The 18113-nt window shown below is 48.5% G+C and overlaps 1 protein-coding gene across 3 annotated transcripts in view; it reads right to left on the bottom strand.

The window, feature by feature from the left end:
• ct (homeobox protein, cut) overlaps window positions 1-18113 on the bottom strand; it is a 699473-nt gene that overhangs the window by 97187 nt on the left and 584173 nt on the right. For all 3 annotated transcript variants that reach the window (XM_075888929.1, XM_075888930.1, XM_075888931.1), the window contains one exon: window positions 1785-1840. In XM_075888929.1, the coding sequence (XP_075745044.1) occupies window positions 1785-1840 (56 nt within the window). The remainder of the gene's footprint in view (window positions 1-1784; window positions 1841-18113) is intronic.

The raw sequence follows: 18113 nt of genomic DNA on the forward strand, positions 1-18113 counted from the left end.
TTCAAGCTGTTCTCGATCAAAAAAACCTTGTCGGTTGCGCTTTACCTTGTCAACGGACAGCTGTAGAATGGTGTAGCGAGCACCGATCAATCAGGGGCAGCGAAAGAACAAAAACAGCGTTGTCACCTTCCGGTCGGAGCGCGACGCACGAGCGAGAACCGGGCAACCTTCTTTTTCTGATCATTCCAAGCGTGAAGTCGGCTATACGAAATCCGCAGGAAGAGCCGATTTGGGCGAACACCGAGAACGTCGGGCACCACCGCGTAAACACGTAAACAATGAACTTCCGGTACGAAATAAATTCGTTCGAGCATGCGTGTAGTATTACGCACGGTTGACAAAACGGCGTCAGTTTCACGTCTCTGCATGCGTATACCCTGAAGCATGCACGGTGAGCCGACGCAGTTGCATTACAGTAGGACGACGGACAGTTTGTGTGTGTGGGTGGGGGTGCACCGAGTGTGCGAGTCGGGAACGCAAGCACCTGACTATCCGGTAAAAAATAGCGGCAAGGGTCCGTATCGTTGCCGTAACGTTAGTGCGCACGTTGGGACAGGAGATTGCGGTTTCGGGGAAACCGACGCGGCGACATCGGCTACGCGGACTGCCGCTCGCCGATATACGCACTTCTCCAAGGCAAGAAACGCCGCCCCTTTTCCGCTTATTACATGCGCTCGCGTTTCGACAGCTCCCGCTACCCGCTTCTCCGGCATTTCTTTCTTTCCCAATAGTCTTTAAAGCTGTAAGGGTACCCAGCTCACGGCCCGGACAAATGTCTTCATGAATGCCGCACCAGCTGCCAGTCGCGAAAGCTGAACAGTGCCCGGTGTTTCGACACGAGCTTCACGTAAGTCCCTTCACGCGATGATGGATGACGTCATCACGCGATGATGGATGGCACCACAAGATGGCGTCACACGTTATACAATCTGTGACGTCACACTACGCGACCTGCGAGCCAGACATTGCGCTTTCTGAACAACAGTCCCTTAAGTTTCGCACCTGCCTTCCACGATGTTACTTCCCGAAAGTTTGTTTCCAAAGGCGATGGGACACTTGCAAGGCGACCCAGGCTGAGATTTACGCGATCTTCTCTGCCTGGTGAATCATCCGAAGCACACGTTATGCATATGAATACGCTATTGATGGTCACTATAGGTTTTTATATTTCTACAGTCTAGGGTGTTAACGAAAATTTTTGAATTGGTATACGGTATATATGTACGCGCTAATGCCTGTGTTCTGTACCTCTGACTGCTCAAATCGGTTGCTCTGCTTCTCACCCGAAGGAGCTCGCCATGAGCCATCAACCAGGTTAGTTAATGTATCCGGCTTATCATTAGAATAACTCTCTCTTCGTGATAGCCGTATCTGCAATGACGCCAGCGAAGTACATGCGAACAACACTGTGTTCATAAAGTTGACAGCCATAGCTCAGACGACCTTCGCCACTGTAAAACATTTCACAAATAAATAAAATGGCGCCATAGCAAATGAGCCATAAAAATAAAGAAAGAAACATCTAAGTAAACAAAAGCACTGATTGCATTTAGCTTCTTTTCGGGTTGCTCCTGCGGTGCATTTTAAATTCTGAAAAAAAAACTTCAAATGCATCAATTTTTCGAGCAAACCACAAGTGACTTCAGACGAACTTGCGCACACTGAACGCAACTGTCTTCTTTCAACGCACGTTTTCCCTGTGTAAGTAAACGTGCACGTAAGCAGGAGGCCATGACAGCCAGAAAACTCCAGAACAACACGCTGAACAAATCTTCGAAGCTTACCTGTAATGTGACGCTGTCTTGGCCCACTTGGTCCCGTAGCTGCTGGATTGTGAGATCTGCACGAAATGATCAAAGAAGAAATAATCAGACTAGAAGTCAAAACACGCTCGTCAAACTAAATTTACACGAACAAGCGTCGGAGACGGTATGAATTAGCACGCTGGTTTTAACCTCACGTCTTCACAGAAGATTGATTGATTGATATGTGGAGTTTAACGTCCCAAAACCACTATATGATTATGAGAGACGCCGTAGTGGAGGGCTCCAAAAATTTAGACCACCTGGGGTTCTTTAACGTGCACCCAAATCTGACGTCTTCACAGAAGAAGTGCATAATGCCGACGTCAGACTATTCTAACGTCAACGTATTTCCGAACAAGAATCGCCCCGAGATGCCGACACAGCACGAATAATCCCACAGAAACCGAGTAACGTGTTATAAAGTTATAAAAAACGCTGCGGGTTACTATATTAGGCCTGTTACATTAACCGAGGGGCTGAAACGCCGAAGCGTCGAGGTTCGGCTGAAGTGAAAGCCGAAGCCTGCAGATCGTTTGATCGCAGCTGCACAGGATTGAGAGTTGATGCCGACCGCACCGAGAACAAAAGCGAGACAGAGCGAGACTCTTTATGTGAGGCCCCCAAAAACGACCATCAATTTCTATTCAAGCAGGCCTGACGCCTCTATAATATAGGTTTTCGCCATATTTATACGGCTTTCCATCTCGCACTTTTTTTTTTACCCTTCTCGTTATTAGCGCCATAAACAAGCACACCACGCGCGTTCCAAACGCGGCGCGGACCGTAGATCAGATTTCCAAGCCGAGCTCGAAGGAAATAAAAATAAACAAACAGCTCGTTCATAGCCCGTAATAACAGTCATTGTGGTTCACGGGCTCCACAGGTATAGTACGACATCACGCATATAGGGCCTCGTTCCGACAAGCAGAATAAGAAATACAAAACCAAAAAAAAAATTTAAGCACAAGCGACGTGGTGCCAGGCGAGAGGATACACGGCAATGAGCGCAGCCGAGGAGGCGGGATACATAATTCCGGCCCGTTCGCATTTCGGGGGCGCGTTATGGATTGCCGGCCGTTTGCACAGCGCCCCCAATTGGCATAGCGCTCGAGCCCTGGCATCCTCCTCGCCAGCACGAGAAAGAGAGGAACACAATGTGTCGACGAGGCGACAAGCGTGTTGCGCGTGGACACGACGACACGACTAGTCTCTCTGTACGAACGTAACAACGACCGCGTTCACATATATTCCGGCACGGGGCGCATCTCGATAAAGTACGAGCAAGCGCGCACGCGCGGTCGAAAAGGAGATTACAAGGCAAAAGTTGAACAGGGTGCGATAGAAAAGAAAAACCATTACTCCTCGTACCTGAACGCCGGAGTGACAAAAGAAACATGTTGATTAAAAAAATTGGAAGCGATTCCGCTGCCGTGGCGTTTATGAGTCTACCCCGCACACCCCGCGAACGTTTCTCACCTGAAAACATTTACACCCGCTGCTGGGGGCAATTGGGTGGAAAGGGGGGGGAGGGAGCATTTGAGGACAATATTTACGAGTTTATTATTATTATTTTTTTCATTTAGCGTACAGAGATCGCCCCGAACAGGTGCTGTTCAACACGGCTCGCGTGATCGTAAAAATCGGGAGCAGAAATAAAATTCTTCTCTGCCACCATTTCGCGATGGTGGAAGGTAGAGCGGGGGCACTTTCGCTCTTTGTCCTCCGAGTTAGTAACATCTCTTGTCATTTCGCGCGACACGCAATATTCCCAGCAGCCCCCTCCTCATCGTATTTATGACCTCCTGTGCTCCTCAGGTGGTTGAGAACGGCCGCGTCGAGAAAAAAAAAGAAGGCATAACGTCACGGACCGGTGACAAAAAACAGCCGCTCTTTGTGGCATCTTTTAACTCGAGGCCCTACCTTGTTAAGGCAACTGAGAGCTGGTAGAGCCGTTCAAAAGCCGCTAAAGGTTGCCACTAAGCTATTACGGGCGTGGACGCGTTCCGTCAGCGCCTTCCATGGAAATGCGCGAGGAGCTGCGAGTTGTCACACGACGCGCTTGGAGCCACCACCGCCGAATATGTTGGCCGCCAAAAGCCATTTACACGACAACGATTCCGGACCATAACATACACATCACGTAAATCCTCCCCGCCTTTAACCTGCACCCCACATCGTTATTTCTCTCTCTCTCTTTCTCTCTCTATGGCTGGTCTGATCGCTTTTCTTGTTTTCTACCGAGTGCGCGCACACTGCGAAGCAAAAGCGTTAACAGCCCTCTTAGCTGCGCAGACAACGAAAAGCAGAAACGTCGTCTGGCGCGACAGAAAAGAAGTCGCAGTTGCGGCGCCTCCAATCGGGAACGCATCGAAGCCGGCGCAATGGGCGGGGGGGGGGGGGGAGGGCAAGTGACCTGCGTTACGCCATAAATTGGAGCGCGGCGATGCCCTTTAGCTGTGCATTCGCGCGGCGCAGTCTATAAGCGACAAGGAGGTAGTGGAGAGGGGGAGGAGGAGAGTGCGCGGCGGAGCTGTTTGGGGGTTACCTAACAGGCGCGTTTCCGACGCCTTGTGACGCGCCCGGGAGCGAAGGCGGTCACGCCCCAGTGACTGCTCGGGCGACCTTGGCTTCCGAGACGCACACGAACGCCAAAGCTTCGCACGCACGCACACACAGACGCCACGGAAGCACACGCTCCAAGAGACAGAAAAGCAGAAAAAAAGAAAACATTGCTCCTTCTGTAGCACTCAGACGGAAGGTGACGGCGTTACGCATCCTTGAGATGGCAATTTCGTGTTCTGTTTCTCATATTTATATATTTCCTTTTTTATTTATTTGCAAGCAGGGAAAGGAGGAGGAGGGGGGGTGGCGCTTCTCCGCTTTCGTACATATTCAGTATTCTATTGCGCGAACATTTCGATACCGTACTCGTCGCAGCCATCGGGAAAAACCACCAGGCGAGCGACCTTTTTTTGGCGAGTTCAGGAAATATGATATGCGTGTCGTCGGGCACCGCATATCACGCACGTCTGCCTCGGCACTGTGGTTTTCCACGGACACGCGAAAGGCAAGATCGGCGACGCGTAAACAGCGAAGGGTTATTACGATTACGTTTACAAAGCTTCACACCAGTGATACGTACGAAGAGGTGGTTAAACGTAAGAACCTGCACACGTTCTTTCCATTTTAGCCCAAAAGCTTGGCGAATATGCTTCAACCGCCGCAGTGGCATAGTGTTTATCGCATTCCTTTCTCAGCACACAGGTTCGGTTTCCAAGCCAGGCAATGGCGGTGGAATTTCGATGAGAGGCGAAGAGCGCGTGCATAAATTATCGTGAAGGTTTAAAACTCCCAACAGCTTAAACTAAATCATGGTGTCATAAGTATTTAGTGCCTTTGGCAAGTACAACCTCAACAATAAGTTTTACATTGATACATCTCGCTAACGGGGCTGACTGCAAACACCCAAGTAATACAAATAACTGTTTAGGTTTGCCGACCCAATAGCATGATATAATTATGAAAGGCGACATAAGATACTCAGTTATGGGTGGCACTTCTCTCTCTTTTCCCTTTTCAAAACCGCTTAGAAAGAAATCCAGAAATGTCGAACAACCTGTTTTTTTTTTTAACGCGCACATAAATGTAAACACACAGGCCTCTATAGCACCAGGTCTCCGTATACAAACGCAACCACCGGGGCAGGGATCGAACGGGCGACCTTCAGGTCAGCGGACAAGCATTACAACCACTGAACCACCACGGCGTGCTCTTTCCTTCACTTCGGTTTCCTTGGTACACATAGCTAGTACACGCTTTTGCATTATTAGTATTAGCAGGCTATGGCTACAGCCTATAGCGTGGTCTTTCCTTCACTTCGGTTTCCTTGGTACACATAGCTAGTACACGCTTTTGCATTATCAGTATTAGCTCCTTTGGCTACAGTAAGCCCGCAAAAGCCATTAGGTTATACGTAAGAAGAAAAAAATCTTTTGGCTTGCATGCACCTCACTCATCCTGGGAACGATCCAGGAAAGACAGAACCACGGCCCAGACGCCGCGACACAGATTGCGTGGAGGGTGGTGCAGCCAACGACACCAGTCGATCGTCGAGAGAAGCGATCCGACCGATGACACCCCGAGAGCGCGCGAAGGCCAGGGAAGGGTGCCAGCACGACGGTGGGAAGCGACACCCGAAATAACCGCAATCGGTGGCAGCAGCCTCTTCTGCGACGACTCACTCGCTCGCAAAGCGGCCGGAGCAGCTTGCGCGAGGTAAACACAATTGGCGAACTCGGTGGGTGTCGAGGGACGCGCGAAATCGAAGACGCTGCGAGACTTCCGGGCCGAGCGATGGTGTGCAAGGAAAACCGCGGCACGCGCGAACGGCAAAAAATGGGCAACTAATTAACGGCGCCCCGCACGCCGCACGTGACTTGAGAGATGCCGATAACAAGGATCTCAAAAAAAGGATAACAAGGATGCGACGAGGAACACTTCTCGAAGATTGGACACGGTGCAATCTAAATGCAAACAGAGACGCAGTTGCGTGCGAAAAAAAAAAGGACAGTGAGGCGACGGTTTTGATTATTCAAAAGCACCTTTTGTATCGCCCTAAAAGGTGGCACTTATCCAGATAATCAAAGTTATTCGTATACCGTAGCGTACATTTTGTATCGTCTTTACATGAAACGTGCATCGAATATTGAAGCTGGGTGAGATAAAACCGGGCCGAAAATGCCTTAGTGCGCAGAATTATCAAGTTAAGTTAGTTTACTTCAGAAGATAGAAATTACTGCAGCGAGGGGTGCTGATACACTATTGATAATATACGATGAAATACGCAAAAAAACATGTTCATATGCACAACCTTTGAAACAATGAAGATAAGATGCCACTTGGAAACCCTGATGAATATATACTGACAAAAAAAAAAACAGGATATCAGGGAAGATATTATGGTTCACATGCAGGCTTTACCATCGCGCACAGGCTGTGAGAGGCGCAATATGGGGGAGAAATCCAGATAACTTCGGCCGCCTGGTGCTCTAACGTGCCCCAACATCGCACAGTGCAGAAGTGTCCTTCGCTTCCACCAACGTGCTACAGCCGCGGCCAGGATCGCACCCACACCTTTCAGGTGAGCGGCCGGGCGCCATAAACCACTGCGCCATCGTGGCAAAAACATAGATTCGCAATCACATATGCGGGCAACAGAACAAGACGGTGGTTCAAAATCTCCCATCAAAGCCGTTCCGTATCGATAACAGCGATCACAAGACGCCAGATGTCATAACGACGGTCGATTCCACGACGCATCGCTGTACGGACACGCTGCAAGCCTCGAAGCACATATCGAAAAGAGGCAGGGCGTATATATAGGCACGAACAAGTACACTACAAACGCGAAGCTGTTGTGGCGGGGAAGACGATCGGGTATAGAGGCGCCTTCTGCGTTCGGCGTCCTTCTCGTTTGGTGCTCGAAGCCCGCGCTATGGCACTCGTTACTCGCAGAAAAATGAGCCGCGATCCTATTAATGAAACCATTTGGAGATCATCGATCTTGGCGCGGGAGCGGCTGGCCCGCGTCGCGACCAGTGTTGCAGACGCACTGCTGCAGCCCTGGGTTTGGAACACGATACCAACTTGCCGGCGTCGCGCTTGTATACTCGATCCTATATGGATGCGAGAACGAAACAACGCCGTCTCTCTGTGCCATCTTGCGCTCGGGTGGCATATGAGTCAAGACGAACGTTTCCTGCTCCTGCAAGACTGCATTTTTTTTTCTTTCTGCGGCAAAGTACTGCTTTCCTGCTCGTTAACCACTGAGCTCAACGACAAGCAATGCTTCACACGTGATGCGACTGCTGATGCCACAGGAGGCGTTCGATGTGAAAACAAGTAACCGTTAAATAAAAATACGGAAACATCATTTAAAAAGACATGCGAGCCAACCAATCGGTGGAATTCATGATAATAAGGGTTGCAGCGCAAGCACGAATGTGCTAGAAGAAACAGACGAAATTCGAGGCACGGAAGGCAAAGAGGACAACAAAATTATCATGAATTCAAACCGACTAGCCCAAATCGCCATTCTTCTTCAATCGGTGGAAATCGTTTATCCTTCCTTTTTTTAACGTGGTAAGGCTGCTGTGGATGGCGTTAACAGGCGATTAGCCTTGAAAATACAACATGCTCAACATTCCCCGCACTAGATAACACGAGCTGGCGGTATTTCACAACAGTATAATATACACGCTCTTACGAGCGCCATCGAACAAAAATAAATGTTCGCGCGCATGAGCTTTCAGCCGTGCTTGGCACTCACTAGACGCCTTCTACGCTTCTGATTACACTGTCCACGCATTCAATCTTCAGCGACGTATGAAGCGATCACACCTGACGTGACGCTTTGTGCTCATCGAACCAATGGAGCGTCGTCAATTAGTGACCCTCGCCGTATACGCTATGTGGCCAGAGAGCGCGAAGCACGTACTCCATTACCAGGGGGCCCGTTGTATCCACTCGGCCAGCCGCTTTTACCACGGTATAACTATCAGTTAAAGCGCACGAAAACAGACAGGAAGACAGGACAAGCGCTTTCTCGCAACTAAACTGTTTATTGCTTTTACCACACATGTTCGAAGAGCGGCAAAATGAACATGGGAGACCCCCTCCCCCTGTTTCCCCCTCCTTCTCCGCAGTGGCACCAGACCAAACGTCCGAACACGTCGGGAGTTCGGAAACAAGGCTCTTTTTTTTTTTTTGCCGGGCCACTAGAGCAACGTTAAGTGCCACTCGTGCGATCTTGGGTGTGGCAACGAGGGTAAACTGAAGGGAGGGGCAACACGAGGCAAGCTTGCACGGCACACACACGACACGCAACGCTCGGTAGTCGACGCATACGGAAACGCGAGGCCGCGGAAGAGAGACGGCGGGGAAGGGAGAGAGAGGTCCCAGCGGTGGCCCCCGGAGTACGGAGCAGCGTCTGCGGCAGCAGCAGCGGAAGTCGTTACTCATTTAATGGGAGCTGCGAGTGACGCGCTCAATGAATCCATCGACAGGGAGCGACCGCTCCCCCGCATCGCCGCGAACGCACGCGGAGAGAAGAAAAGGGACCCCCGAAAAATGCGCCCCGCGGAATCGCCTTCGAAGGTCGAGCCAATACGACTTTCCCTTCTCCTCCGGGGAAGAAGAAGAATCCCGATCGTCGGTGCCGTCCCAAGTCTCCGGATAGCGCCAGACGAGCCGCATCCGACGCGCAACACTAGGAGTAAAATAGGAGTACGTGTTACTCTCTTCGAACGGCGAACCCTGTCTTACCACGTATGTGATTCACTTTAAAAGGAGACTCGTTAACTCCCTTTTGGGTCTGTGACTTTTGAAAAGGGAGTAAAATCTTCAAAGAGAGTCGCCTGTGTGGCAGGTCGCAATACACAAAGAAGAGTCAAAGAACTGCATTATTCTTCTATGAGTGAAGGTTCCTTTGTTTTAAAGAAAGAATAATGAAATGTGACGCACCCTCCCCAGCGTCTTTCCCCACCCATCAACAAGCCTCATGCCACCCACGTCACCCGCCCACACATCCTCTGAAATATGCGTGCTGGCCTGTCAGATTCCCGACGATCTGGCTGTTTGGCATTGTAGCGTTTATAAGCGATAACTGGACGGCGATACAAGTGGAACAAAGTTCGCGAAAGCTTGCGGTGACGATTAAGTAGGGCAGTAACACTCGGGTTGCTGTTGTTGATTTCGTTTTGTGCTGTCCGTTTTGTCGGGGCGGGTGCGTGCCTGACATCGGCGCAGAAAACTACGGCAACGCAAAAAAAAAAGAAAGAAGGAGAGCGTACGGATTGACCGCTATGCGACCGAAGTTTAATAACGGAAACATACGTAAACTAGGAACAACATAATCAGAGCACTGATGTCATTCGAGTACTATGAAACAAATCGGCATGTGCAGTGACAGTGGTCATGATACAGCTGCCTTTGTTATTTGGAGACAGCAACAATGTTGAGTTCAGATATCATGAAACGGAACTTTTCTTAGTAGACAACTACAAGAAACTCTCTTCGGGCTGCCGACCACCTAAAAAATATATCATATTGCTGGGATAGATGAAACAAATAACTCTGATAAGTGATAAGTGAGTAATAAGTGAGTGAGTGAGTGAGTGAGTGAGTGATAAGTACAGGAAATATATCAAAGTTCAACTGGTAAAACATTTGTGCCCATAAGACGATTGACAAAAGGACGATTACATTACAACAAACTTGGAACGATGAACAAAATTCTGGGTTATGTTGTGAAGCCAACTGCATCACCGCCCCTTCTCCGAAACCACACAACCGCAAAAGACAGTCGCGCCAACGATGTACAAATTCGAACTGCAAGGAGTCATTTATTTGGTCAGCTGACACAACTCGACAGTAGCATCCGTAGAGGTGAACGACCGAAAGTGCGATATTGTGTGTGTGTATAAATAAAGAACTTAAAATCAGGCAAACGGTGAGTAAAGCGTACACGGCACGCAAGGTGCAGTCAGACGGATAAAAAAGAATAAAAAGTGGGAGAAAAAAAAACGGAGACTACAGACTCGGCTCCCCGGCAGGAGCAATTCGTTTCACGGTCGCAGCTGCACCGAGAATGCGTCATTGTGTCGGACAACACTATTGTCTAAAAAAAAAAAAAAAAAGCCAAGCGGCTTCCAGAAAAAAAAATACAAGCTGCGTCTGCAGGGTACTGGAAATAATAATAACATCAACATTGCTATAAAGAAACTCAAAACACGAAAGATCCAGTTCGGATGTTTCGTATTAAATGCGAAGCACTAAAAAAAAATCCTCACTTAAGCAGATATAACGGTTGTGATGTAAAAGTCACACTTGTCAGAGTTTACATGCTAAAGTTGTTATCCGTACCAGAGTATTAGGAATGACTTACGGAATTTATTTCAGAACTTGCGAAGTAGTGAAATATGAGATAACTGGTGCGAGAAAAGCCACGCCTCCATAGTAGCAGATTTGCGCGTTCATCGGGCTACCGACCGCTGCTATGCGGCGAAGCCACGCTCTTTTTTTGCAGGTGACATGCTTATACCATGTCTTTCATCGACTTTTGGCATGTCGAATACCGGCATTTAGCTTGACAGTCGATGGCCACGGCTAATCTATAGTTCACTGCAAAGGCGGCGTTGAGAAATACAAAAAAAAATGGCCCGAGTCCCAGTTCCACCGCAATGCCTGATTGCTAGCAACGCTGAGACGTGCAACTGTGCAACCCGGCGCTGAGACGCGCAACTCGGATACCTGAAGGAAGCGATACACAGTAACCAACTCCTTCAGCCCGATGGCTCCCCACGGGTTTGCGACGACGGCGCCCTCTTGACGAGGGTGGCCACCACTGAGACAGCCGGCGGCTGACGTGTGCCTCTCCGGATTGTTGACTGCGGAATCCTCTCTGGCGCGCCGAGGAGGTGTCCTAGCAGCGACTGTCAGCGATGGAGACCGCTTCGCCCCTAATCGTTCGCGACAGGGGCCGTCGAGACGCAGCGGGACCTTGGGGCGACGGCGGCCACCGTGCGTTGATCGCCGCCAGTCTATAACGGGCCACCCAGAGAGAGACCGACGCAGCCGCTTCAGCGAGTCCCGTTCCACGCGGGCTGCCGACTTCTCCCTTTCAACAGCCCCGCCTCGACGTTTGTATACGAAGCTGCGCCACACGTTTACAAAGATGCCGCACGCAGCTGCCTTTGACCCCGCAGGGGGGGCGGTTTCGCGCTCATACTGATTCTACTGTATAACTCATTTACCACGTGCACGCAGATGCAACGCGTCAAATCTCAGGTTTCTCCACTGAAGCGAAGACCGGTTGCGCATGATCTCGAGTGTGCTACAGCTGGACAATTCAAATTACTCTCAATGATGCAGCTACCAGTTAAAGAGTAATCGACTATAAGCCCCCTTATAAATAAACTACGACGAATGCGAAACTGGCCTTGTGTGGCGACGGCCGGGTTTACGTTTCGAACAAAGCCCAAACGTGAACTGGATTTCGATGCAGAAAAAAGCCACTATTGAAGCAGCTAGCCGTCTGCGCCTCTTGAAGTTAAGATACTTTCAAATGTACACTTCAATGTTGGAGGGCGGTTACCACCACACAAAGGGGCTAAGGCAAAAACTTTTCTCTCGAGCGCCATTCTTCTCTTACTCGACAGCCCACAGCGCGCAAAGTCGTAACTATACACGGGCGACGCATCTTAACCGCGGGTAACCTTGCCCACCGCTGAAAGATGCTTCGCGTAAGCCGCAGCTATACAGCTGCAGGGCGAGGGTCACCGTGAAAGCAGAGATTACCGATCGCCACGGTCCACTGACTCCGGAGTCTTCGGTTCGAAGGCGGAGAGAGAGAGAGAGAGAGAGAGAAGCAAAACGCACGCGGTCACAACACGAGGGCGATGGCGAAATTTCAGAAGCAAATATAGCGCGCGCACGTGTAGTAAAAACGTGAAATCGACGCGCAAGACTCGGCCACGCAACACGGACACTCACACACCCACACTCAGAAGCCACTGCCAACCTCTGGCGCTATTCCTCCCTGTTAGACCATTTCCGCCGCGCACCTGAGCTTTCATTTACCGAAACCCGGACGACCGTCGAAATGACAGCCGGACGAAGGCGCCAAACCGCGCCCCCCTCGCTCCTCGTGCGACCGACCGGTGTAGACGATTGACTCGCGGGGCGTTCGTGTTTCACGGCTCAAGTCGAGGCTGCGGAGATCGACCGGCAGGCTAACGCGGGGCGGTACGTTGCGGAACATCGGAAAACCTCCGATTCCGGCACGGCTGGGGTCTCGAAATTGCCGCCCGCGACCGGAAGTTGAAGAGAGGAGCGTTTTTCTAGCACCGTTTCTGCGCCAGGAATATGTTCGATACGTCACAGCACGGGAGCGAGACGGAGAAAAACATCATTTAAAAGCGGATAGATCTGCCAGCGTAGAAACACTTGCCTGCATGTTGTCTGTGAGGGAGCGAGGAAGGAAGGAGGAAGCAACAAAAGGGAGAAGGCAGGGAGGTTAACCAGAAAGACATCCGGTTGGCTACCCTACACTGGGGGATTAGGGAAGGGGACAAGAAAGACGAGAAAGAGGGAAAAGAAAAAAAAGGGGGAGCGAAATGACGAATAAAATGCGGTTGCGGAAAATAGTAATTATGACGTTTAAAATCACCGTCGAACATACAATGGTGTGAGGCTTGAAGCTGAATACTTCGACACAGCTGCCTGTCATGTTGAGTTAATAAATTAATTGAACCAATTTCCAGTGACTGAGTCCAAAAGCATTATCGATTTGATAGCTCCGGAACGCCGTATCGTAACAGCAATGAGGATAACACACGACGAAACAGCTTTATATATAGTTGCCAAGAGTGGTACACCAGTAGGCCTTCTCATCGAGGACTACAAAAAAGAGGAAGGAGGGGGGGCAGCAGCAGGCAATCAACAGGAAAAAAAAAAACTGAAAACGAATGGTTGTTTCATCCTATGGACGGATTAGCGCACTGATGTAACTCTCTCTTAACCCTCTTTAGAGAGTAGAGCTTCCCAAGACTCTCCTGCGAAGAGAGAGTAATGAGAGTGAACGAGTATGTTCAAAGAGCGTTATGAGCGTCCCAAGTCAGGATTTAAAAAAAGAACCTAACAAAAATCGATAACCTTTGTTTTACCAAGGGTGCAGTTATGTAACCGCTGAACGCTTGTCTTATAGACTTCAGTAAGAAGTCTAAGCTTTTTAATGCACGTACTATATATAGAAAGTGCCACAATTCACATCATTGTCTCAAAACGAAGCTAGATACATTCGCCGGATCACAGAGCTAATTGTGTTCATAAAAGGTCGCGGGATCAAATCCCGGCTGCGGCTGCTGAATTTTCGATGAAGGCGGGAACGTTGTAGGCCCGTGTGCTCAGATTTGGGTGCAGGTTAAAGAACGCCGCAGTGGTCTAAATTTCCGGAGCCCTGCACTGCGAAGCATGGAGGTTTGGGCTAGTTGGTAGGACATAGCATTTGTTATAGCACGAGCTCAGAATGACGATGTCGTTGTTCTGAGATCACGCTATAACAATCGCCATCGCCTCCATGCACTACGACGTCTGTCAATCATATGGTGGTTTTGGGACATTAAACACGACATATCAATTGTGTTCAAAAGTATAATAAACAAACAAACACGCAGTGACATATAAACTGAACACTGGGTTTCGACTAGGCGTCGCTAAGGCTATTATTACCCCCCCCCCCCTTTGAAGCTTGTATACGACGAAGCAGGGAAATAGTTAGTTAGTTAGTTATGTTGGGTTTAGTGGCGCAAAAGCAACTAAGGCTATGCTGCGCCAGCCACATGGTGAAAAAAAAAAAAAAAAAAACGTCACTAGTTAGCTCGGCATACATTGTGCTGTGAAAGTCTGATTGAAAAACTATTTTCTCTGAGGGAGTAAATCCGTCAGTCAGGGGAAATTGTGCTTCGTCGTCCAAGTGATTTTTCCTTTACAATGGTCATGACTATGAATGCGCGGTTAACGATGACTAATGGAATAAAATGAATAATGTTGTGCGGCTGTGTAGAGACCTAAAACCAATCGCGTAATGTGTATACTTTTAAAATTATGGACATGGTACATGGTGTGGTCAATGGGTATGGTATGTGCGTGAGGTGATTTTGTCAAAAAATGTAAGGGGATCGCTCCAGCACTCCCGCCTCACCTGTGTCCTTGTGCGCAAGGACCAGGAGGTAAGTGCTGTGTTCAGAAGAAGCTGTCACAACACTGACCTCTCGCAAGAGGCCGTGCTGTGGCCACACAGGTTCGTGAATCTTGCAGATCTGTACCGTACAAATACGATGGCGTGCTTCTTATAACTTATTTAGAAATTTGGTGTCATCCAGGAAGTTGACAACGTCAGTTAGGGGTATCAGCGCGTCATCTCCTAGAAGGAACATGGGGTGACGTGGAATGCGTAACTTGTACAAGGTGTAAAAATGTTTTCTTCGATGTGCTTCCAAATGTGCGCATGTAAGCAAGATGTGCAACACTGTTAGAGGTTCATCGCATTTATCACATGTTGGCTGTTTTTCTTGTTTTAACAAGTAATTATGAGTGATGTGCGTGTGACCAATTCGAAGACGGCACAGGATTACTTCGATAAAACGTTCTTGGTGGTAGTATGACTTCCATTCACTTAGGAATGGCTTGATTAGTTGAAGTTTGTTGTTGCCTGTCATATTCCATTCCCGTTGCCATTTAGATGTTAGCGCTGTACGGATTGCGCGGATACTATCCCTAACGGGAACATTTACTTGCGAGATACTTAAGTTCTTTGCTGCTGCTGCGCACTGATCTGCCCTTTCATTTCCGGGTATCCCGACGTGACTTGGGACCCAGCAGAACCGGATATTTTGTCCTTCACTTAGACGCGATAATACGCTTAAAATGTCGCCGATGAAGGGTTCGTATTGAGAGCGTATATGGAGGGCCTTCAATGCACTCAAGGAATCCGTAAAAAGTATTGCTTTCTTGTATCTAGCACTTTCAATTCTTTTTACTGCCATCCACAAGGCATAACATTCAGCAGTAAAAACTGAAACAAACCGTGGTAATCTGACTGTTTCTTCCCACGCACCTTGGACGACACTGCTACCGACATAGCTAGCCGCTTTGGAGCCATCAGTGTAAAATTCTTTGTATGTGCTGTACCTTTCTTGAACGATGCGAAATTCTTGCAGTATGTGTTCACGTGGTGTACCTTGTTTTTTGAGATGTGTCAATGAGAGGTCAAGAAATTGCGTAAAGTTTTTCCAGGGAGGCAGCCTTCTTGGCCTTTTAGTAACAGAAAGGGCATCTGTAGGGACGTTACACTCGCGACATTTTTCTTCGAATCTGAGTATAAGTGGCCTTATTGCGTTTGGTTTGTTTGTGTAATGGAGTCGTTTGTCACAGTGTGTGATAATGTTGTAGCATATATGGTTTGGCGATGAGCGAACTCTTAGGACATATGTAAGCATTAGCTGCGTTCGTCTGCTGTCCAGTGCCGGTTCGTTACTCTCGGAGTACAAGCTGGGAAGCGGCGAGGTCCGGTATGCACCGGTTGCCAAGCGTATCCCTTTGTTATGTACGGGGTCGAGTCTCTTGAGGTAGGATTGTCTCGCTGAACCGTAAACTACACTTCCATAATCTAATTTGCTACGCACCAATGAACGATATATGTGCAGAAGGCACTTACGGTCAGCGCCCCACCGCTTCCGCGACAGAACTTTGAGGACATTGAGTGCCCTAGTCGCTTTAATTTTTAGACTGGTAATGTGTGATAGAAAGTTAAGTTTCTTGTCAAATATGACTCCTAGAAACTTGTGCTCTTGTTTAACTGGTAGGACTGTTTCATTCAGTTCAAGAATTGGGTCCGGCTGCAAGCCTCTTTTCTGAGAATACACTACGGCAACTGTCTTTTCCCCGGAGAAACAGAAGCCGTTTTTCTCCGCCCATTGTGTTAGTTTGTTCAACGTGATTTGAATCTGTCGTTGACATGTCACCATGTTAGACGCGCGGCACGCAATCTGGAGGTCATCAACGTACAGAGAATGCATCAGTGTGGATGGTATAACTTTGTTTACAGAGTTCATTTTCACAACAAAAAGTGTAGTGCTCAGAACGCACCCCTGAGGTACACCGTTTTCTTGAGTAAATACACGAGAGAGTGTCACGCCAAGGCGGACCTGGAAGGTTCGGTTGGACAAAAAGTCGAAGAGACAGTTAAGCATTCTGCCGCGGATTCCCAGATCCGCCAAGTCTCGTAAAATACCATACCTCCAAGTAGTGTCGTAGGCTTTTTGAAGATCAAAAAAGACTGCTAGGCAGTGTTGTTTGTGTAAGAAAGCTTCTCGTATTGTGTTTTCAAGCCGAACTAGGTGGTCAATTGTTGAACAACCTTTTTTGTACCCGCATTGATGGATATCTAGTGAGTTTTCTGTTTCGAGGACGTACGTAAGCCTGATGTTAATGACACTCTCGTAGGTTTTTGCAAGACAACTTGTAAGTGCGATTGGCCTATAGCTGTTTGCTAATGTAGAATCTTTTCCCGTTTTTAGGAATGGGATTATAATGGCCTTCTTCCAATCCGTGGGCATTCGACCAGTTTGCCAAATAACGTTGAAGAAAAACAGAAGGGCCTCGACTGTTTTTGGCGACAGGTGGGCAAGCATTGCATAGTGTATTGTGTCAGGACCAGGCGCTGTTTTTTTACCTGTGGAGAGTACTGTGTTCAGTTCATGGATGGTTAAAGGCGCATTGTATGGCAAGTCTAAGAAACCTGCTGTAGGAAGCTTTTGTTTTTCTATAGATTGCTTGTGCCTTAGGAACGTTTCTGAATAGTTTGCTGAGCTAGATATGTTGTAAAAGTGAAGCCCTAATAGGTCTGCCTGTTCCTGTAGGGATGTCTGAGTACCTGTTGTTGAAAGAAAGGGGATGGTATAGGCAGCGTAGTTGCCATTAAACTTGCGAACCTGATCCCACATTCTTTTGGATGTGACCGAGCTGTTTATGGATGAAACGTAGTTTTGCCAGGAGATTTTCTCGGCTTGCCTACGAACATATCTAGCTTTCGCTTTCGCCTTTTTGAAGGAGATGAGGTTATCGTACGTCGGGTACCTCCGGAAGATACCCCAGGCTTTATTTTGGAGTTTTTTGGCTTCTGTACATTCGTGCGTCCACCAGGGCTTCAAATTCTTTTTTAAGCAACCAGAAGACTGAGGGATAGCTCTCTTTGCTGCCGCGATTATACACGTTGTAATCCTTTGATTCATTTCATCTACGCTCAGATTATCTAGACTCTCTTTATCCAGACTGGCTTGATCGGTAAAGAGAGCCCAGTCTGCCAAATGAAGTCGCCAGCGGGGTGGTCTGGAGGGTATGGTAGGAAGTGCTGTGGTTAGACTGATGAGTGCAGGCATGTGGTCACTACCGTATGGATTATCTATTACCTTCCATTTAAAATCTGTGAACAGCGCTGGAGAGCATAGCGCAAGGTCCAGGCAGCTCATAGCTCCTGAACTTGGGGAGCAGTAAGTGGCAGCGCCAGAATTTAAAAGACAAACATCGTTGGCTAAAATAAAATCTTCAAGTGTTTGTCCTCTAGAGTCAACTGTTTTACTACCCCAAAGCGTGTTATGTGCGTTAAAATCACCTGCTATCACAAAAGGTTCGGGTAGTTGGTCTAAAATTAATTCTAAATCGCTTACGGTGAATTGCGTGTGCGGTGGA

The sequence above is a fragment of the Rhipicephalus microplus genome, chromosome 3 (genome assembly GCF_043290135.1).
Source record: "Rhipicephalus microplus isolate Deutch F79 chromosome 3, USDA_Rmic, whole genome shotgun sequence".
NCBI lineage: Eukaryota > Metazoa > Arthropoda > Arachnida > Ixodida > Ixodidae > Rhipicephalus > Rhipicephalus microplus.